The sequence below is a fragment of the Haliotis rubra genome, unplaced genomic scaffold (genome assembly GCF_003918875.1).
Source record: "Haliotis rubra isolate DU_JTF1 unplaced genomic scaffold, ASM391887v1 Scf46, whole genome shotgun sequence".
NCBI classification, from domain to species: Eukaryota; Metazoa; Mollusca; class Gastropoda; order Lepetellida; family Haliotidae; genus Haliotis; species Haliotis rubra.
In genome coordinates this window covers 2,014,950-2,038,822 of record NW_025767146.1, presented here as the reverse complement: position 1 = coordinate 2,038,822, position 23,873 = coordinate 2,014,950, and the positions used below count along the sequence as shown (strand labels likewise).

The window sequence follows — 23,873 nt, the reverse complement described above, 5'->3', positions numbered from 1 at the left end:
CATCGGCGTAACGAGCGAAAACCTTAACCACTAGGCTACCCCACCGCCCCTGACGTGCAATGGACATCGTATCTAGAATGGCATTTTAGAATGATAGAGGATTGCGGACAAGCAAAACAATTTGAAAAAAATATGATAGACTTTTTCAATGATATGGCGATCGATTTTGGTAGCAAGGTTCTCGTACTAATAGCATAATGAGAAGGCAACACCGTCCTTATATCTCACTCAACAGGTACAATAGTATTTCGCACGTAGCATATCAAGCTGCTTTATCTTAGTATCAAGTCATATAGTCCTATTGTCAAGTTAAACATGTTGTACTGTTCTGGGGACTAAGCATCGATATGGTCCTACATTCTCACCAGCAGGGGCTATAACGCTAATATCGCACCCAAAAAGTGATATAGTAACAATAACTCTTGAAACTACTACCAATAACGAACCGAGGGGATGACACTGGGCGATGATCTACGTGATGACACGGTAGCCATATACACTGACCACCGCTATCGTTTCTCAACCACGTGACGCATGACGTCACTCTCGTCTCCCTCGCTCCGTTGCACCAATAGCATCGAATTTTCAGAATGTGCAACATGAAAGGTTTTGCCGGAAATTGGTTTAAGAAGCGCCGTATATCTATGAGGGCGTTCAATAGCTGTGTGTGATATCAGGTCTATTAGTTCCGGAGTTGACTGGAACTCCAAGCGATGCTTGTCAGATTTATCCACTAGCCACTACAGAGATTCTCAAACACTGTCCAGCTGAAACGTTGGGGCGTGTCTGATGACGTAATAGCTGCCACTTACTTGTGTGATCTGAAGTACATGTATGTAAAAGGAGTAACTGAACCAACACTTTGATGTAATTCAGAAGAACTTTATAGTTAAAGAAAGACAGTTGATGTTGTAGTCTCTTTCGTGATGTGTGGACGTTGTTGTCGCTAACGCTTTGGTAGTGTATACATACACTCAGCCACAATCTTCTGCTGGGTTTTGTACAGGGTCGTACAAAAACAACTCCCTACCCCCGTCCCTCAACTGTACAGGCTGAAGATAGCAATCCAAGAGAACTGTTTTAGAGAACAATATTTGTTTCTGTATAGCCATGGAACTGTTTTAGCCTGATTAATGTATGGTGAGGTTGTCTCGTGTTCGATAACCGCTGGTAACACACTGATCTGACTCTACCCGACACCGGTATGGATCTAGTGTGACACACCAGTATGGATCTAGTGTGACACACCGGTATGGATCTAGTGTGACACACCGGTATGGATCTAGTGTGACACACCGGTATGGATCTAGTGTGACACACCGGTATGGATCTAGTGTGACACACCGGTATGGATCTAGTGTGACACACCGGTATGGATCTAGTGTAACACACCGGTATGGATCTAGTGTAACACACCGGTATGGATCTAGTGTGACACACCGGTATGGATCTAGTGTGACACCAGTGTGACACACCGGTATGGATCTAGTGTGACACCAGTGTGACACACCGGTATGGATCTAGTGTGACACACTGGTATGGATCTAGTGTGACACCAGTGTGACACACCGGTATGGATCTAGTGTGACACCAGTGTGACACACCGGTATGAATCTAGTGTATCACCAGTGTGACACACCGGTATGGATCTCGTGTGACACACCGGTATGGATCTAGTGTAACACCAGTGTAACACACCGGTATGGATCTAGTGTAACACACCAGTATGCATCTAGTGTGACACCAGTGTAACACACCGGTATGGATCTAGTGTGACACCAGTGTAGCACACCGGTATGGATCTAGTGTAACACCAGTGTAACACACCGCTATGGATCTAGTGTAACACCAGTGTGACACACCGGTATGGATCTAGTGTGACACCAGTGTGACACACCGGTATGGATCTAGTGTAACACAAGTATGACACACCGGTATGGATCTAGTGTGACACCAGTGTGACACACCGGTATGGATCTAGTGTAACACCAGTGTAACACACCGTTATGGATCTAGTGTAACACCAGTGTGACACACCGGTATGGATCTAGTGTGACACCAGTGTGACACACCGGTATGGATCTAGTGTAACACCAGTATGACACACCGGTATGGATCTAGTGTGACACCAGTGTGACACACCGGTATGGATCTAGTGTGATACACCGGTATGGATCTAGTTTAACACACCGGTATGGATCTAGTGTGACACCAGTGTGACACTGATTTGACCCGTCTCGACACCGCACTACTCAGGTGTGTGTTTAGCGTCAGACCAGACACTGTATTACTGTTGATTCAGGTTTGTGTGTAAAGAGTGTAACACAGGTAAAATAGTGCAACATGAGTTGTCAATTGTTAGCCATGGTTTTACAATGGTATGACACCGAAAATGGCTTCGCTATGTAATGACCATGTGTGAGTGATACTTATTTAACATCGGCAACGACACAGTATCTGTCGCTCATCTGCCACTGATTTCTCGTCTAGTTGTCAGTGATTTGTTAAAACTGAATATACATTAAACACTGATCTGCCAGTGACGAGACACTGGCTTGCGTTTCTTGCCGTAGAGAGTGACTGGAATCCCGACCACGGTCGCCCCTTCAGTCTCAGATCTGGATCAAGTAGCCTCAATTCATGCATCTCCTAATGTATTGCTACACATACCACAAGTAAGGGAATTCAATTCACGTGTTAGAGCAACACGTCGATAAAAGCAAACCGAGCAATCAAGTCTTAATTACCATTCTGGAAATTAGCCAACACAGTCGTTGATAATCCAATTTGTTCACACATTTGTAGATAGGCCGGCTTCTGAAGCCTCTACCACGGTATATATTGACCTGGCACCACATGTCGCTGATTCCTGGCAATAATCTGTGGTAGTTCTGCCAAACGTTTGGAAAGTAAATGGTTAGAATTGCAGCTGGAAAATAAGGGAACAGCGGAAATAGAGAGATTTGGTAATGGAGACGAGCGTGGTGTGGAGGTGTCGGGTTGTCATGTTAGCAGTAAGTGGAGGTTAGGGGATGACGTGACCGAAGATAGTGGAGGTTAGGAGGATGACGTTTCTGGTTGTGTTTGACTATAAGGGGATGACGTTACTGGTTGTGTTTGACTATAAGGGGATGACGTTACTGGTTGTGTTTGACTATGAGAGGGTGACGTTACTGGTTGTGTATGACTATAGGGGGATGACGTTAGTGGGTGTGTTTGACTATAAGGGGATGACGTTAGTGGTTGCGTTTGAGTATAAGGGGATGACGTTACTGGTTGTGTTTGACTTTAAGGGGATGACGTTAGTGGTTGTGTTTGACTATAGGGGGATGCCGTTAGTGGTTGTGTTTGACAATGAGAGGGTGACGTTAGTGGTTGTGTTTGACTATAACAGGATGACGTTAGTGGTTGTGTTTGAATATAAGGGGTTGACGTTAGTGGTTGTGTTTGACTATAACAGGATGACGTTAGTGGTTGTGTTTGAATATAAGGGGTTGACGTTACTGGTTGTGTTTGACTATAAGAGGGTGACGTTAGAGGTTGTGTTTGACTATAAGACAATGGCGTCACTGGTTGTACATGACTATATGGGGATGACGTTAGTGGTAGTGTTTGACTATAAGGGGATGACGTTAGTGGTAGTGTTTGACTATAAGGGGATGACGTTAGTGTTAGTGTTTGAGTATAAGGGGATGACGTTACTGGTTGTGTTTGACTATAAGGGCATGACGTTAGTGGTTGTGTTTGAGTATAAGGGGTTGGCGTTGCTGGTTGTTTTTCTCACTTCCTTTCGCGTACAGCATGTATAATTTCTATTTGATAGTGATTCATAAAGGCATGGTCATGGTCGATACCGTACATTTCTCACGATTAAAGAAAAGTTCTCGCTTTTATTTATTGACAATAAAGGATGTAGATACTGGTCGTTGTTGAGAGCGCGCTTGGCCTTGTTTAACAACAGAGAACTGCCTTACTGATTGTGCTTGGCCGTGTTTAACAACAGAGAACTGCCTCATTGATTGTGCTTGGCCTTGTTTAACAACAGAGAACTGCCTTACTGATTGTGCTTGGCCTTGTTTAACAACAGAGAACTGCCTTACTGATTGTGCTTGACGATACGGAATCACATTGTTGGTTGTGTTTGACAACAGAAGGTGGAGTGATGGTTGTATTTGACGTTTTATGTGCTGATTGCAGTTGCAGTCGATGGATGATGTGTGACAATCTATAGCAGCCATAAGAATTAAGAATATTGTTCTGGTGATGGATCTGCGGAAACTGTGATGATTGTTAACTGCTACGTCTGTGTCTAAAAATATCCTACCACAGCAAGCCAAGATAGGATCTTTGTCATATGCAAACATTCTCAGAGCAGTATAAAGAAAATATTCCAAGTAATTACACATCTGTTGAAATTTCACTTTATATCTTTAAAAGACTAGCTAATATTTCACTGCTTTTCTTGAAAGATCAGCTTAAAGTTGTTAGAAATTGGATCAGTAATGGGATTTCATCAGATCAAAGGTAAGGGATGCAGCTCAAGTTCCGCTCTCGTCTTGTTGAGGTTAGAGTGAACAAGCCCAGGACTTGATGTACTCTCACTCCATCATCAGGCAGCTCCTCTGTCAAATGTTCCCCAGTAATGAAACCAAGACCTGAGATAATGCAAGAACATGAGTACACACATCAAGACGATTTAATGGATGAAAAAACAACGGTATAAAAATAATTCGTATTTGAGGTTGGAACACAAGAGGGTGCAGACATGCTATTGTCCTGCCGAACTTGGTTCATGCATTTAAACCAGTCATTGGTAGTTCACTTACATTGGAGAGAGAAGAACAAAGGATGTGAAGGGGATGCAAGAGGGTGGTGGGAGGGGATAGAGAATGTGTTGGATGGGAGGGGTTGTAGAATGTTTGGGATGGGAGGGATGGTGTCCGGAGGAGTGGAGAGGTACACGAGCGGCCAAGTACAAAATTTTTGTTCTGTATGCGGAATAGCGAAGGCAATGCGGCCAATATTGTCTGTGACTAAACGTACAGTGCTGTAGTCGTATTAGCACGCCCTTCCGTGTCTTCACCTCACGACTGCCGGCATTGTCATGCACAGCATTTGCTCCAAACACTTTCATCCAAGATCAAGTTGCATCGGAATCAAATTAGGACAAGAAAATTGGGCTGGAAACACGAAACATTTATTCAAACCAATATGATTTCCACAATAGATCTTACCGCTGTGTCACCGCTACCTAAAAGGGATTGTCAAATGAAAGGGTTGATTCAATTTCTGTTAATGCGTTTACGAGGTGATTTTTGAATCTTCATTAGTCGCTTCACTTGCTCTGTTCTTGACGGTCAACCAATCAGAGACGGTGTAAGAAGTCGAACCGGCGACCAGGCAATCAACCCTAACACCGCAAAACAAAACATCTAACAAATGGAAATTCTTTATTATTTTCTGGTAATCCTGTTTGACATTCCAACCACTGGGCAATTTGATTCTGTGAAAATAGGAGCAAATATTCATCTTTTCTCAACAAATGTATCAGGCTTCAAATGCGACAGTTTTTTCACAAACACGACTGCACATCGGGATGATTAAATAGAGTATTGCGCGTGTTTATGCGCTGATGGCAAATTTGAAAGACTTCCATGTTTTAATTTAAAGTGATATTCCGATAAGAGGTTTCAATTTACACGGTGTTTTATCTGATATGAATGTAGTGGATGTGTTTGTGTTAAGGGTGTATCAGGGGAAGGCTGTCGTTGATGTAGTCGTGGTTAAGGTATATCAGAAGAAGGCTGTCGTTGATGTAGTAGTGTTAAAGGTATATCAGAGGAAGGCTGTCGTTGATGTAGTTGTGTTAAAGGTATAGCAGAGGAAGGCTGTCGTTGATGTAGTTATGTTAAAGGTATAGCAGAGGAAGGCTGTCGTTGATGTAGTTGTGTTAAAGGTATAGCAGAGGAAGGCTGTCGTTGATGTAGTTATGTTGTATAGGAGAGGCTGTCGTTGATGTAGTTGTGTTAAAGGTATGTTGATGTTAAAGGTATCAGAGGAAGGCTGTCGTTGATGATGTCAGAGGAAGTCGTTGATGTAGTGTGTTAAAGGTATATCAGAGGAAGGCTGTCGTTGATGTAGTTGTGTTAAAGGTATATCAGAGGAAGGCTGTCGTTGATGTAGTTATGTTAAAGGTATATCAGAGGAAGGCTGTCGTTGATGTAGTTATGTTAAAGGTATATCAGAGGAAGGCTGTCGTTGATGTAGTTATGTTAAAGGTATATCAGAGGAAGGCTGTCGTTGATGTAGTTGTGTTAAAGGTATATAGCAGTTAAAGGTATATCAGAGGAAGCTGTCGTTGATGTAGTTGTGTTAAAGGTATATCAGAGGAAGGCTATCGTTGATGTAAAGGTATATCAGAGGAAGGCTGTCGTTGATGTAGTTGTGTTAAAGGTATATCAGAGGAAGGCTGTCGTTGATGTAGTTGTGTTAAAGGTATAGCAGAGGAAGGCTGTCGTTGATGTATATCAGAGGAAGGCTGTCGTTGATGTAGTTGTGTTAAAGGGTATATCAGAGGAAGGCTGTCGTTGATATGTTAAAGGTCAGAGGCTGTCGTCGTGTTAAAGGTATATCAGAGGAAGGCTGTCGTTGATGTAGCTGTGTTAAAGGTATATCAGAGGAAGGCTGTCGTTGATGTAGTTGTGTTAAAGGTATATCAGAGGAAGGCTGTCGTTGATGTAGTTGTGTTAAAGGTATATCAGAGGAAGGCTGTCGTTGATGTAGTTGTGTTAAAGGTATATCAGAGGAAGGCTGTCGTTGATGTAGTTATGTTAAGGTATTAAAGGTTATGTTAAAGGTATCAGAGGAAGGCTGTCGTTGATGTAGTTGTGTTAAAGGTATATCAGAGGAAGGCTGTCGTTGATGTAGTTGTGTTAAAAGGTATATCAGAGGAAGGCTGTCGTTGATGCAGTTGTGTTAAAAAGGTATATCAGAGGAAGGCTGTCGTTGATGTATAAAGGTATCAGAGGAAGGCTGTCGTTGATGTAGTTGTGTTAAAGGTATATCAGAGGAAGGCTATCGTTGATGTAGCCGTGTTAAAGGTATATCAGAGGAAGGCTGTCGTTGATGTAGTTGTGTTAAAGGTATATCAGAGGAAGGCTGTCGTTGATGTAGTTGTGTTAAAGGTATATCAGAGGAAGACTGTCGTTGATGTAGCTGTGTTAAAGGTATAGCAGAGGAAGACTGTCGTTGATGTAGCTGTGTTAAAGGTATAGCAGAGGAAGACTGTCGTTGATGTAGTTGTGTTAAAGGTATAGCAGAGGAAGACTGTCGTTGATGTAGTTGTGTTAAAGGTATATCAGAGGAAGGCTGTCGTTGATGTAGTTGTGTTAAAGGTATAGCAGAGGAAGGCTGTCGTTGATGTAGCTGTGTTAAAGGTATATCAGAGGAAGGCTGTCACTCTTTCTTCCAGGATAGTCCTGTCGCTTACCCCTTCTCTGGTCTACCCGTACTTCGTCTAGCATTCAGTTTGTGCTGCATTCACCAGAATATCACCACGTGTCCTCCCAACTAGCCTTACTTGTTAACTCGGCTGTTGCCCATTCATCACCTCCTTCTTGAAACTTCGCTCCTTCTCGCCAGACATGAACATACGATTATAACCTCCAGTTCTGCACAAACTCGCGTTTCTTGCTCTTTTTCTCTGCCACCCTCTTTCACTATTCTCCATCCATCCACATTACCTTCCCTCCATCCCCTGCCTCAACCCTCGATCTCTCCCCATCACTCTCTCTATCACACTGTCCTCTATCACTCTAACAATTCTTCCTTCAATCAGTTCCGGCACTGTGCTGGATTGACTCGTGCCATTGTTTCTCCAAGTCCTTCCATGAGCTCATCCCTCAAGACACTCACCCCAAAGGCATATCTCCAAATAGCTCGCTATTGTTCACTTCTTCTGGTCTTCTGTCCAGATTTCCTTAGTCTTTTTGCCATTACCTCGCTACGTCGTCTCTAGCTTCCACCACATCCACGTCTGGCAACCATGTTCCTCCTCTACTTCCGCGGTCGATGCAATATGCAGCATGAACGGACTCCCTCCGTGATGTTACTCGGTGATACACCCTAATAAGCTTGTAGTGGGATGAAGTGTTCTTTCTCATCATGTCAGAAAAAAAACACAAAGATCCGAGCGGAGCTTTGGTAAATGAGTTTGAGTTACGTAAGACTTAATGATTTCATATGAAGCTAGGGATGTAAACACATCAAGCGATGTAAGTGTCGTTTACAGGGAGCACGTGGAGACAATTACCCCCGAATCGAGGGGGAAGGGGGATGTAGCAGGTCGTTAGCAGCCTACAGTAATGGGCCAGGTTTACTCGCCCATAAAATAACAAACCTTAAAGACAAGAGGCAGATTGCCGGTGAAGCTGATCAACATCTTGCCCCCATCACACCAGGAGAGCGAGGCAAGCAGCCGATTCATCTTCTGTAGTTTAGCGGGAAATTAAATCAAAACCGGGGGAGAGAATATATGACTTTATAGTGTTGTAGCCTTTATATTAAAGCATTTGTCAATATCCGTCAATGAAGTAATATATGAGGGAGAGGGCCAGTAACGGCAATCTCTTCCAAGGTCCTCTGACGTGCGATCGTCTCTCCATCTCGTTATTGAACGTTATTTTATGACTGAAACGGATGACCTTGGGTAGCAAATGGCCAGTGATTTGCAATGTAACCGTGTTATCGCGTCGCGATGATTGGGTGGCTTCCACGATGTAATGAAACCTATTTACCACACATACTACCTCAACGATGAAGGAGGGGAAAAATCCCAACAATTATAACCCAGAAGAGGTGTTGTGAACCTCATGATAGTGTTCATGATGTTGTCAGTCTCCAGCTAGCTGACACGGGGAACATCTCTCGTCGTGGTCTAACTTCCAAGTCTTTAATCGTCCGACAGCCATAACAACACATGCGCGCCCGGTAAAAACCAGGTGGCTTATAGTGACCGGAAGTGCATCCATATGCTGACCGGAAGTGCGGTAACCGTAAATGTGACCTGATGCTTGTCGGTCATGTCCAGTTATCTGGCGTCCATCCTGGACTTCAGCAAGTTGTGGCTTCTCTTCAAACCACTGTTGGAAGCGGGAAGCAACGACGTAAGACAAAATCGTATTGCTTATGAAGTTATGTGTTATTTATTTAACTGTCCATCGATACTGACCATCGCCATGTTATACGCGCGTTATTACCACACATCAGCCGATGTCAACGAAGCAACTGTTCGCCTCAGCTATTGCACACACTCGTACTAACCACATCATCCACGACCTTGACCTGACCTGTCGACATCCCATCATGTGTCAGGGTCACCTCTAGTGAGGACAACGCCTCATCTGACATCATCGCAGACTGTTGGCGATTATTCCATGCACGATATCTTACCCTGTGAATCCATGAAAATAAGCCATATAATGTGTAGATGGTGCTTTAACTTGTATTTGGTGGGTTTCTGTTGTTTGTACATTGTCCACCATATATGTGATGTATATATAACTGATGTATTCTATTGTTTCAGCTGACGGACGAGGAGCGTGTTTTCCTGAACGCTGCTTACCTTGGTGACGTGGGCATTGTCCGTCAGTCTCTTGAAGAGAGCGGAGAGTCGAACCTCAACGTCAACTGCGTCGACTACATGGGCCGCAATGCTCTCCACTTGGCCATCGACAGCGAGAAGCTGGACGTCATCGAGATCCTCCTTGACAATCTGTCCTTCAACTGCATCGAGGAGGCGCTTCTACACGCCATCAGCAAGGGAGGAACTAAGATTGTCAAGCTTGTCATCGAACATCCGAATTTCATGGCCGGAGAGGATAGGTTGCGGCGACTTGGGGGAGGGGAGGCGTTCTTCAGGACAGAGGAGAAATCTCAGTTCCCCCCTGATATAACCCCCGTTATTTTGGCCGCACATTATAACAACCACGAGATTATACAGATGTTTCTCTCACGGAATCATACCATAGAGAAGCCCCATCCTATCTCGTGCAAGTGCAGTGATTGTGTCTCCAAACAGAATTATGATTCGTTAAAAAGGTCAAGGTCACGTTTGAACGCTTACCGTGCGCTCGCAAGTCCAGCATACATGGCGCTGTCCAGCCCCGACCCAATAATGACGACCTTTGAACTACGACAGGAAATGATGAAATTAGCGGAAGTGGAAAAAGAGTTCAAGGTAGGTGGGCATGACGTTTAGATAGGAAATCATACCAATCCCGAGAGGGCGTTAATCTGGATTTACTTCATTGTCGTGTTTACGTCAATCTGTTATTTCTGTCTTACTCTGCTCTTTGAACTATGACTTACATAGGACCAGCCGTCTTACAAGAAGTGTCAGTAATTGTCTGAAAACAGTAAATTTTGTACAACATTGTAAAAGCACACCCATTCACCGTCCTGAAAGCGTCAACGTTTAATCTCCGAAGTGAACAACAGTTCAAATTAGATACGTACGATCACATCAGAAACTATAGCTGTAACTTGTCCACGTAATGCGCGCACCGATTTGTGTATGTGCTGAAGAAGGGGAAGGGGGTTGGGGGTGGTTGTCTGCGTTTGACTGATGTATGAAGTGTGTGTAGTTATTGAAGAATATGACAGGCTTCCATCAAGACCAACAGTTTTAGAACCTGTATCAGACAACACGTGACCACCACAGCCCTCAGTGGAAGCTTTATGATTGAATACCTTATCCTTCTATCTCCATCTTTCACGGCAAGTATATTCTGACGTGTGTTATTTTGTGTAGGTGTTACAACCGTCATGAATGTCATTTCCCTGCCACTCTGTTCGAGGAGCTGTTTTTGACTCGGTGAATAACCGATCTCGACAACGGCTGCCCGTCTCCTGAACGCGTGGGCGTGATCAAACACTTACAACATTTTACAGACAAACTAAAAATGTATTTCAGTATGTACAGGCGAGCGTCCCGTATAATGCTTCGATCACAGCTGATCGATCTCATACACACGAGAAAAGAACATAAGTAAACCCCTTTCCCTAATCATGAGAAATATTTGTTGATTGTGACATTCTGACTTGTGTATTTACGAATCACTACCGCGTGATAACACCAGGTGTTTGCGGAGAGCGAATCCTGTCCCACCGAAACACCATCGTGTGTCAAAGGTTAATGATGCAGTTAAGTAAAGGAATGGAGCAGCAGTTAGACCTTCCCGTGTGCAAATCAAATCAACACGCATTGGTATATTAAACATATACGAACCAGTTGACATAAGATACATTTAATACATCGACGGTGTTTGGAAACAACTCGAATGTTTGTTTATTAACAAAGAGGGGAATATCTAGTGGTTACACGGGCCGCAATTCGCTGTGCAGAGTTGCTTCCCTTACACGTACAAGAATCCGCTGATCTCACACTGTTTCGTGGTTTGTCAGCACCAGGCCCGTGTTCGTTCACGGCTTTCAAAGTAGAACGCCTGGTCTACCTGCACCACGTTCAGCATCCTCCGACATCAAGCTGGCACTGTCACTTTTATTCCCTCAATTATCACTTGTATCTGCTAGGTACCGCTGTCTGTGGTTGAGTAGTGTAAAGTAACACACCCCTTCTGTATATTCGTGAAACGGAACGTTATCAATTTAAACTGAATAACAAGTTAAATGTCTCCTCAGTCGATTAAATGTTGACTCTCCTTTAGTTAAACTCACTATTTGATGGTTTATACTGCAATAAACTCACACAAGATAAAAGTCAGTTGCTATATCGTTTTTTGTGTCGCTATATTTACCTCCGATAATTTTACCTCCTCGTATCTTGACCCAGATCTATACACAGTCTGTACGTTCGTGTGACGTCATGCATGTTCCCACAACAACCATCTGCTTCGCGGAATACAGTAGTTCCTCAAAAACAGAGGACGCGATTCTATGCTCACCATTAGATGACCAGGATCTGTGACGAACTACCACAGTGATCCTCGCGATATGCGAGACAGGAGAGATTTCCGAAATTGTTACTGAACAAGTGTTCGTCATCACCGATCTATAGGCCCGTTGATGATATAGATGGGTCCAGCAGATACTTGACACATGTTACATACGACATTGTGGATGTGCAGTTGTATCGTTTTGTTCACTAGGATTGATCGCAGCATCGATATTCGTGAACGGTGATGCAGTCAAAAGTGGGGTAGCCTAGGGCAATACGTTCGCTCGTCCCGCCGAAGACCCGGGTTCGATTCCCCTCATGGGTACACTGTTTGAAGCCCATTTCTGGTGCCCCCGTCGTAATATTGCTGGAATATTGCTAAAAGCGGCGTAAAACGTATGCTGAGACGGTGCGTTCGAGATTACAGGTGTTAATGGCCAGAAACAACACTTCTATGTGTATTCATGCAGGGGAATCCCCTGGGTTTTCCCTGCATGTGGTGATGTGGCCGGTCTGTATTTACGTCAGTTCTGGAAGATTGTTTCGCGTAAAACGTGTGAACATCAAATTGCGTCGTTCAAAGCGTATGAATATTGCTTCGAGGTCGTGTGAAGTGCTGAATATCGTGTAAACCTTACATTAAATAATTATCTGACTTTATTCAAACTATCTCCCAGTTCACCAAGCAGGGAACGGGAGCCTGTAGGGTGAGATTGGCTGTTAACCGACTATCTCCTCATAGACGGCTTGGGATGGTAATCGCCAGGTAACCGACGGTGAAAAATTGCCTTGTTAAAGGCAATACTACCTACTGCGGAGTAAACCAGGTGAAAACCTGCCGCAGCTTATAACGGAATGGCCGAGTGGTCAGGATTGCACATGGGGTGATATATGTATATCTCTTCTTGATGGGCTCATTATTATATCAAATATCACTTCATGTAGCGGTAGGCTGTACAAAGGCGAGTGACGCTACAACCAGGATGCTTTACACACTTTCCCCTGACGGATACCTGGCCCAAATGCCGCTGCATGTTTGAGATGCTTTCATTCCAGACTATACCAATTGCCCAAAAGCTCACCTGTGATGCAAAAACGCTTCAAAAGGGCGTCGAATGAGTTCCGAGTCATGAAAACGTTCAGCTTGTTATATGTTTATGGCCAAGTATCAGATACAGTTACCTGTAATTAAGTAACAGGTATGAATAAGGAGGAATTATTCGTCCAAGACAGTCTGAGTTGCATGTATTCATTGTGGGATCACATGTGTGAGCGATATTACTGCCTTGATCGCGATGTGTATGTCCCGCCCCTCTGCTTCGTTAGCAGGGGTTTATTCCCCCTCCCCCACCCACACACGCGCGTTCCATGCTAACCAGCATAACATGATTAATTTCACACGTTATTACAGCCGAAGGAAGGGATCCACACGCCATATGACGGCTATCATAACTTATTGCAAAATAAGCGAATCGCTTACGTAAAAGCAGTAAAAGAGAGAATTTCATTAAGTGTTAAATGATTTATAATGTTTTAGTGTTTTTTCCCCTGCTGGACCAAATGAACTGGATGTTATGCAACAAAATGGGAATTATCGTCACTTGCTTTCGTGGGAAGTTATTTAAATATCACTCTATTTCTCGCGCTGTCGGCAGATGCTCAGGCTCCCGAGTGTAACGTGCTCTAATTGCCATAAATGAAATCATGTTCTGAAGGCGGAAATATGATTATTTTCATTTTAAACATTATTTAGTGGGTGAAATAAAATGTAGATAATTGATACAACATTAGGAATATCTTTGCTGGGCTTATTATTCTCGCGTCTGTTTCGGTTCGAAGAAGACAAGGCAAACAGCAGACGCCATTTTGGTGGCCAGCTCTCCATGAAAAACATTTTTTTGCGGTTGAAACTTCAGTAATGGGATAAATAAATATAAAATCACCGTTCAACATCTTACTCCATCACTAATCTAGGCCACACATCACTCGTCTGTTGGGAGGGTGGAATCTTGTCCTAGTTCTCTCCCAACGTCAAGCTGGAATGATGAACAGCAGATTGGTACCGTCAAGCCATTATGATTGAATCAGATGGGTACCTTCAAGTCATAACGATTGAATCAGATGGGTACCTTCAAGTCAAAACGATTAAATCAGATTGGTATCATCTATCAAATCTATTCGCGTCATATTTATCACATCGTGAACGGCCTTAACGATTGGACCAGATCACATCTTGCCAAAACGATTAACGTCAGTTTGGTACCATTGTATGAGCGTGACTGACGTCGGAATGGACCCTTGAATGGCCCAGGTCTGATTGGTAGTGTAACCTTGAAACGGCTCACGTCAGATTGGTACCATACCGGAAGGTTTATGTCAGACTGGTACCATGCCACCCAAATGATTGACGACAGAGTGACACCATCAGGCCGAAAGACTTCAGACGGCCTAGTATATACCAGGCGACCAAAATTATTGTAAGAATGGTACTATTAGGCCGAAAAGGTTGATGTCAGGTTGGTACCATATCCCCAAATGATTGACTTGAGATTGACACCAGTAGGTCAGAGCTGCCCACGATACACTGATGAGATCTGAATGAATGACTGACAGTAACGTGGTGTGAAAAGGGTAATTATTCCGGCGTTGAGCAAGCACACCACCTGATACTGACCAGATGACTCGGCTCACTGAGCAGTACTACCCTTGAGTACCGTCTGGTTGGCTTGGCATTGATCGACAGCAGGAGACACGGAGCAGTCAGGACCTGTCGTTATACACTTGGACAGATAGTGATACGTAGTCAATACAGAAGACCAGGATTGGCCACACAGCGTTAGGAAGTGACTCATGTACCCTGTAATGTAGTTATATTACTGATTTAGTGCTTGGCTAATTTACGTTGCACTGTCAGATAAGGTTAATAGCGCGGATACTGGCTCAACATCTAAGACGTTATAAGATAAACGGAAAATTTGAACATCTCAACATATTTCATATTTATTTTTGATATGAACCCACGGAGCGATATAGACACAACCACCCCCCCCCCCCCCCAGTCAAAGTATTACTTCTTTCAGTGGCATGTTACAATAATGACAACTATTATTTCATTTTACTCACTGACCCTCCCCACAACTGCCGAGTCCCAAGGTCATCTCAGAGGCTATTCACGCTGCTCCTTGTTAAGCAACGTCACGGCAAATATATAAATATAGACAAGATTGTTTTACCTTTGGTGTGTAGATGGATCTGTAAGTGACGTAATTAACTGTCTGAGAGCCAATGTTGCAGCTCATACATTAACGAGAAAACGGGTAACTTGTCCTGCTTGAAATCAAAGAGTTTGTTTCGTGTTGAAAATAAGAGCGTTTGAAATGTTCTGTTTTGTGTGTCAGGTACCCTGGCGTCTCGTTAAATATTGCACAACTGACCTTAAAGGTTAGATCCTAAGTAGAACTGTTACAATAACAGGAACAGATTGGCCTTCGCACGTCCACTCGAGAATATAGTGATTGATGAACAGATGATAAACAGGCGGGGTGAGCAAGGGGCACGCCGGTTGAAGTGGCTGAACAGCATCGCATTTAGAGGGCGGGAACTCAGGGGCTGAGGAACTCAGTGATGGAAGATTCGGCGCAGGAGAGTAAGGACGGGTGTTGGGAGATTGAAGACTCAGGATGGGGATTGGAGACTCGGAATGGGGGATTTGGTGATTGGAGTTTCAGGACGGGTGTAAGGAGATTGAAGACTCAGGATGGGGATTGGGCGATTGGAGACTCGAGATGGAGGTTGAGGGATTGCAGACTAGGGACGGGGACTCGGGGATTGGAGACTCGGGATGGGTTCTTTGGGGATTGGAGTCTCAGGATGGGTGATTGGGTGATTGGAGAGTAGGGGTGGGGATTGGAGACTCGGACATTGGAGACTAGGGATGGAGTTTTAGGGATTGGAGACTCAGGATGGGGGATTTGGTGATTGGAGACTAGGAATGGGGGATTTGTGGATTGGACACTAGGTATGGGGTTTTGGGGATTGGATACATGGGAGGGGGCGGGGGTATTGGGTAATTGGACACTAGGGATGGGGATTTGGGGATTTGAGACCCGGAGATGTAAGACTCGGGACGGGGGACTGGCTGATTAGAGACTCGGGACGGGTGATTGGGTGATTGTAGACTCGGGTAGAGGGACCGGTCGATTCTAAACTCGTGACGGGGCTTTGCTGTAGGAAACTCTCGCTTGGGATTTGAGAGAATGGGAAACTTGAGTGGGAAACTTAGGAAGGGATGCTTTCAATGAGGCACTTGTTGATGTGAGACAGTGTTTGGATACAGGGTCACTATGGACAAAGAAAGGGGTCTTGAGATGGGGGGATGCTATATGGCCGGCTCGGTAATCGAAGAATTGGGGTGTCGATTATGGGTGACTTGGTGATGAGAACCCAGGTTGTGGGAAACTAGGCGATAGGAAGCTCGGTCTGGAATGACATTGGATCTGGAGATGTGTATATGAATAGACAAGGCTGAGAAACAGTTTGTACAGTCACGTGAGGATGCTTGTATGCACATGACACATTATAGGGTTCAGTCCCGATGTGATCTCAGAGTCACGTGACAAGTGGTTTCTGACAGCTGTGATGTCCTGCTACATCATACATCTAAAGAACTCCATTGATTTGACTGGACCTAGAAGATTCACTCCGCTGTCAGTTATCCTGGACACCCACGGATTTGTCAGTCCTGATTATCCGTGATGACGGTGACGGTCGAGTTTCAGCTGACCAGACCGGACACCTTAAGGACGATATCGTGACCGGAATATAGATGGAACATATAGTTATTCTGTTCCCCCACCCCTCCCATTTCTCGCCCGCCACCCAGACCTTCCTGTAGCCGTAGGTCCTGGAGTAGGTCACACACTTACTGCCTGGGCGACCTATGGAAGTGACCCCACTTCATTATCTTGTGCCATCATTCGTCTTCTTGTAATTGAACTAATTGATTGGTCAGCCCTCCCTGGATGAAGCTGGGGTATTGTCCTAGCTGTAGTTATCAATCTACAGCACAGAAGGGCCTGGTCGCACCAACTCTGGTACCATTGGAGAGCTGTGTGTACTCACACCAATCTACATCATACTGTATCTGAAGAACCTATTCCTCAATTTCCCGTGTGTATGGAGGCATTCTGAGTTGCCAGTCCTGAGCAACAGGAGCCTAACGACATCCACAACGTTGTAACGTCATTAAAGGATGAATGTTGTTTGAGGCCGCATGAACACTATCCCCGCTATATATCACTGAAGTGTGACATTAATCGTGTCTACGTCAGACAGACTGATTCTCGAATGCTTGAACAAGGATGCTGACCACCAGGTTTTTTCCACATTGTGACCTTTAGATTTTCAGTAGTTAACTCTTACTCCAACCATGGCACTGTTGACCTATTCTTGTCCGGAACCCCAGCAGGGGTACTGCAGAGTGAGGGATTACATGGTACATACAGGCAGATATACATTGCGTTGCGGACCTGCGAGACGTTAGTCAACACAATGGCTAAAATAGTATATCGGATCTCTCAATACTTTAGTCAACACAATGGCTAAAATTGCATATCGGATCTCTCAATACTTTAGTCAACACAATGGCTAAAATAGTATATCGGATCTCTCAATACTTTAGTCAACACAATGGCTAAAATTGCATATCGGATCTCTCAATACTTTAGTCAACACAATGGCTAAAATAGTATATCGGATCTCTCAATACTTTAGTCAACACAATGGCTAAAATAGTATATTGGATCTCTCAATACTTTAGTCAATACAAAGGCTAAAATAGTATATCGGATCTCTCAATACTTTAGTCAACACAATGGCTAAAATAGTATATCGGATCTCTCAATACTTTAGTCAACACAATGGCTAAAATAGTATACCGGTATCGGATCTCTCAATACTTTAGTCAACACAATGGCTAAAATAGTATATCGGATCTCTCAATACTTTAGTCAACACAATGGCTAAAATAGTATATCGGATCTCTCAATACTTTAGTCAATACAAAGGCTAAAATAGTATATCGGATCTCTCAATACTTTAGTCAACACAATGGCTAAAATTGCATATCGGATCTCTCAATACTTTAGTCAATACAATGGCTAAAATAGTATTTCGGATCTCTCAATACTTTAGTCAACACAATGGCTAAATTGCATATCGGATCTCTCAATACTTTAGTCAACACAATGGCTAAAATAGTATATCGGATCTCTCAATACTTTAGTCAACACAATGGCTAAAATAGTATATCGGATCTCTCAATACTTTAGTCAACACAATGGCTAAAATAGTATATCGGATCTCTCAATACTTTCTCTCAATGCTTTCGGATCTCTCAATACAATGGCACAATGGCTAAAATAGTATATCGGATCTCTCAATACTTTAGTCAACACAATGGCTAAAATAGTATATCGGATCTCTCAATACTTTAGTCAACACAATGGCTAAAATAGTATATCGGATCTCTCAATACTTTAGTCAACACAATGGCTAAAATAGTATATCGGATCTCTCAATACTTTAGTCAACACAATGGCTAAAATAGTATATTGGATCTCTCAATACTTTAGTCAATACAAAGGCTAAAATAGTATATCGGATCTCTCAATACTTTAGTCAACACAATGGCTAAAATAGTATATCGGATCTCTCAATACTTTAGTCAACAAAATGGCTAAAATAGTATACCGGTATCGGATCTCTCAATACTTTAGTCAACACAATGGCTAAAATAGTATATCGGATATCTCAATACTTTAGTCAACACAATGGCTAAAATAGTATATCGGATCTCTCAATACTTTAGTCAATACAAAGGCTAAAATAGTATATCGGATCTCTCAATACTTAAGTCAACACAATGGCTAAAATTGCATATCGGATCTCTCAATACTTTAGTCAATACAATGGCTAAAATAGTATTTCGGATCTCTCAATACTTTAGTCAACACAATGGCTAAATTGCATATCGGATCTCTCAATACTTTAGTCAATACAATGGCTAAATAGTATATTGGATCTCTCAATACTTTAGTCAACACAATGGCTAAAATAGTATATCGGATCTCTCAATACTTTAGTCAACACAATGGCTAAAATAGTATATCGGATCTCTCAAAACTTTAGTCAACACAATGGCTAAATAGTATATTGGATCTCTCAATACTTTAGTCAACACAATGGCTAAAATAGTATATCGGATCTCTCAATACTTTAGTCAACACAATGGCTAAAATAGTATATCGGATCTCTCAAAACTTTAGTCAACACAATGGCTAAAATTGCATATCGGATCTCTCAATACTTTAGTCAACACAATGGCTAAAATAGTATATCGGATCCCTCAATACTTTAGTCAACACAATGGCTAAAATAGTATATCGGATCTCTCAATACTTTAGTCAACACAATGGCTAAAATAGTATATCGGATCTCTCAATACTTTAGTCAACACAATGGCTAAAATAGTATATCGGATCTCTCAATACTTTAGTCAACACAATGGCTAAAATAGTATATCGGATCTCTCAATACTTTAGTCAACACAATGGCTAAAATAGTATATCGGATCTCTCAATACTTTAGTCAACACAATGGCTAAAATAGTATATCGGATCTCTCAATACTTTAGTCAACACAATGGCTAAAATAGTATATCGGATCTCTCAATACTTTAGTCAACACAATGGCTAAAATAGTATATCGGATCTCTCAATACTTTAGTCAACACAATGGCTAAAATAGTATATCGGATCTCTCAATACTTTAGTCAACACAATGGCTAAAATAGTATATCGGATCTCTCAATACTTTAGTCAACACAATGGCTAAAATAGTATATCGGATCTCTCAATACTTTAGTCAACACAATGGCTAAAATAGTATATCGGTTCTCTCAATACTTTAGTCAACAAAATGGCTAAAAGTTTTATCAACCCCTGCAACTGATGCTGAAACCCCGATAATGGCTGTACAACCAGCCGCTACGCTAAGATACTGGGGAATGATACTGTCTACCCATTACACTACTCATTGCCAGGAACCTAGATATTATACCATCACTTCCGGCATCACAACGACCATCCTCAACGCACTTAACGCATACACAACCCATCATACCATGTGACCACGTGGCCACTTGTACATCAGCAGATGGACCGAAAGCAGTACACTTTGATGAAAATACATTCCAACTTTTATTTAAGCAAATTAATCGATTTTCTCATTTAGAAAAGGAAGCTTATTTTACGATATTTCCTCTTGGTTCTGCCCCAGTGGCGCTCTTCGCAGGGGGCTGGACAGGGAAGGAGGGTCCAGTTGGGCGGGGGAGCTGTAGTACAAGGGGATAAGGGATGTTTTCTCATCTTCTCTATTAGTCTTAGAAGTCGTAGAGTTTTAATCGATGGTACAAGGCTGAGTGAGTTAGAGCCGAAAGTGAGCATGCATTCTGATCTGCCGCTTGTTGCCGTGGGTGGCTTTAAGCCTTTCAGTCGGGCAGTCGAATGGTCAGCGTGTTGATTCAGGATGCCAAGGTTCTGTATTCGAGTACTTGTATATGAGTGCTAGGGTGAACGGTTTGTTTAAGGCTTTCGTCCTTCATTTCGCCAAAGAAAAATTTCCCCAATGGGCATGCCATTTCAACTAACAATTTGCCGTCCCAAACATGATATTGGGTAGTTTTGGTAAAGCGGCGTAAAACTGGACTCATTCACACTTGTCCTGCTTTGTATGTAGCCCGTGACAGATCTACCTGTGATGTACCTGTGATGTAGCCCGTGACAGATCTACCTGTGATGTACCTGTGATGTAGCCCGTGACAGATCTACCTGTGATGTACCTGTGATGTAGCCCGTGACAGATCTACCTGTGATGTACCTTTGATGTAGCCCGTGACAGATCTACCTGTGATCTACCTGTGATGTAGTATGAAGTTGTACAGCCTATCGTGGCCGGTACACCAAGTACAGAATGTCAGTACTCACCAAACAACAGTCCATCCAGAATATCGTGATATCATTGCGGTGAACGTTGGTAAATCATCGTATCTCGATCTGCTATATATAGAGATGAGGTCACCTGACAGGAACTACTGCTTGTAATCTCCACACAGCGATGTGGTGCCTACGTCCGCGAGCACTATTGCACAACGATCCCACACAGTTCAGATATAAGTCCTCGGAGTGCCTCTGCCTATGTCTGCAGATCATAAGTTCAGTGTTTTATGTCAACTTTGTACTGCTTCAATTTATATCTCTGAAAATTAGCAAAATGCGAAGACATACTCACATTTAAATATCGGAAAACCTGTCTCCTGTCCAATGTCCATACAGTATTGTGACAAGTCCAAAGTGTGCAAATACATATGTTGAAGTGAAAATCTAGTTCTCATTTATGTTCAATTTCTGAATAATTTCTGAATTTGTTTGTGTAAATCCGTAGATCCCGTGGGTGTGAATAGTCCCTCTCTTGTTTTGTGTTTTCTTACCGAAATCTTGTTTTATCTAATAGAACTATCGATTTTCTGAGGTCACTCCATGCTGTAGATGTAGGTATTCGACAAGAAAATCTTCTATCTATAACACCACAAGCAATTATTTGTGACAGTTGGGTTCATTGGATCAATCTAGTAGCTTAGACTGGGTTCGATGCCCCACATGGGTTGAATGTGTGAGGCTGATTGTCTAGTCCCTGAATTATGATATGGCTGGTGCTACAAGCGGTATGATACCGGTCTCACTCAGTAATATCTATATACTTTGAACGACCAGCTGACCGTTGTACTGGTATGGTTTGTTATTCTGTTATATGGGTCGTATTCTGAAACTGAAGCCTCCCAGTCCCTTTCCCCGAGGGCGAATCATATGACCCATAGTCACGTGGGAGCTCTCTGGGGGAAATATCTCTTCATTATGCCGCAAAGTAAAAAGAAGAAGCGCCTTTTAATTTAGATTTATTATATCAAATGAGAATTATTATACCAAGTTAGAAATATTATGTAAAATGAGATGGAATGTCACCGCACGAAGAGAGCGTCGCATCACCCCCGTGTTTAGAGATTCTATACACTCTGTACTTCGAATGCAAATCTAGTCACAATATAGCATCATGGCGGGTCGTGTGGGAGTTTTGGGTCGGTGACAACTAAAACAAAAGCAACTGCCTCCTCATCCCTGTGTATATGAAGGCTTAGAAGCCTTTTTATGCAGTCTGTCCTGGGATTCACATCATGAAGAGTATTCAGAGTATCTCACTTAGAATTGATAGATTTGGTTAATTCTCAAAAGACTCTTTACATTGCAGGTTAAGAAGGATATCCTAATGTTTAATTCCCAAGCAAAGTTTCAAAAAATATTTTTCAGAAAAAAATAATTTATCCCCATGTTCGTTCTATGTGATTTTGAAGTAGCTCTGAAACATGGCAGTGCCTCACTCCCTGGGCATCACGGAGGAACACCGCAATCTTAACACCATGACACAAGAACACCCCACCCCTGATACTGTGACACAAGAACACCCTAGTCCTAATACTGTGATACAAGTACTCCAAACCGTGAAATCATGACACAAGAACACCCCAGTCCTAAACAGTGATACAAGTACTCCAAACCGTGAAATCATGACACAAGAATACCCCAGTCCTAAACAGTGATACAAGTACTCCAAACCGTGAAATCATGATACAAGAACACCCCAGTCCTAAACAGTGATACAAGTACTCCAAACCGTGAAATCATGATACAAGAACACCCCAGTCCTAAACAGTGATACAAGTACTCCAGAACCGTGAAATCATGACACAAGAACACCAGAACCGTGATACTATGACACAAGAACACCAGAACCGTGATACTATGATACAAGAACACCCCAGCCTGATGCCATGATACAAGAACGCCACAACCATAATATCATGACACAAGAACATTCCAGTCAAAGTGCCAAGATTCAAAAACACCCCAATCGTCATGCCATAATGCAGAATCAGATGCTTTAAGATTACATGCAGACATGTCAAACGTCTTCTGTAGGCATGTTACATCAACACAGCAACATTATACGACTATAATACTTTAAAATCATGTAGACACGTCACAACTTCTCTTAGCGTATTAATTGATGAATCAATTAATTATTTGTTTAAGACCTAACAAGTGGTATAAAAACAACACCACACACCCGGTGTCGCAAGCAGTAGAACAATACTCTCCAACACGGCTGTACAGCAATATCAGATCCCATCTTTCACATCATTGATAAACATTGATATAAAATTAAAAATCATTGTTACTTTTTATTTGAGATCATTGACAGCAGCTTTGAAGTCAGCAGACCTCCTTTAACTGTGTAACTGTCATATAGAAATATTCTGAACGAGTTAGCTATCATAACAGTATTGTAAATAAACTAATATGATTTTTATTCATAGCACAGGCCCCACATGGGAGAGGACCGCGCGAGATGTAAATTCTATCTATCATACGTCGAGAGTAAAACACATATATAACGCCTCTGACATTAGTCCTGGGACAAGGAACCTCTGGGTGAGCAACCTATTATGTCAGTGTGTCTGAACAAAGCGTCTCCTCTACGTCTTTGTAAGCGGGATCTCACGACATATATCGTGTTTCTGTGACAAGTGAGCCGTGCTCGGCAACAGTATGTGGTTTGCAGAATTTCTGTATGTCCGTAAACGTTCATTCATTGCTACAAGTTTTGAAAAAATCAATAAACTAAAACGATAAAAATAGCAGGATAACATAACTAGTATTGAATATTGGAGATAGAACTTGAACTTGAACTCTATCACTGAGACTGCTTTGGAGGGATAGGACTTTAGTGCTAACGTTGCTAGGAC

At 42.7% G+C, this 23,873-nt stretch overlaps 1 protein-coding gene across 1 annotated transcript in view; it reads left to right on the top strand.

Annotated features, from left to right (window-relative positions):
• The window catches only part of LOC124290248 (short transient receptor potential channel 3-like), a 124,156-nt gene that overhangs the window by 31,035 nt on the left and 69,248 nt on the right, over nucleotides 1-23,873 (top strand). The window contains exon 2 of the mRNA XM_046726959.1: nucleotides 9,584-10,237. Coding sequence (XP_046582915.1) covers nucleotides 9,584-10,237 — 654 coding nt within the window. The remainder of the gene's footprint in view (nucleotides 1-9,583; nucleotides 10,238-23,873) is intronic.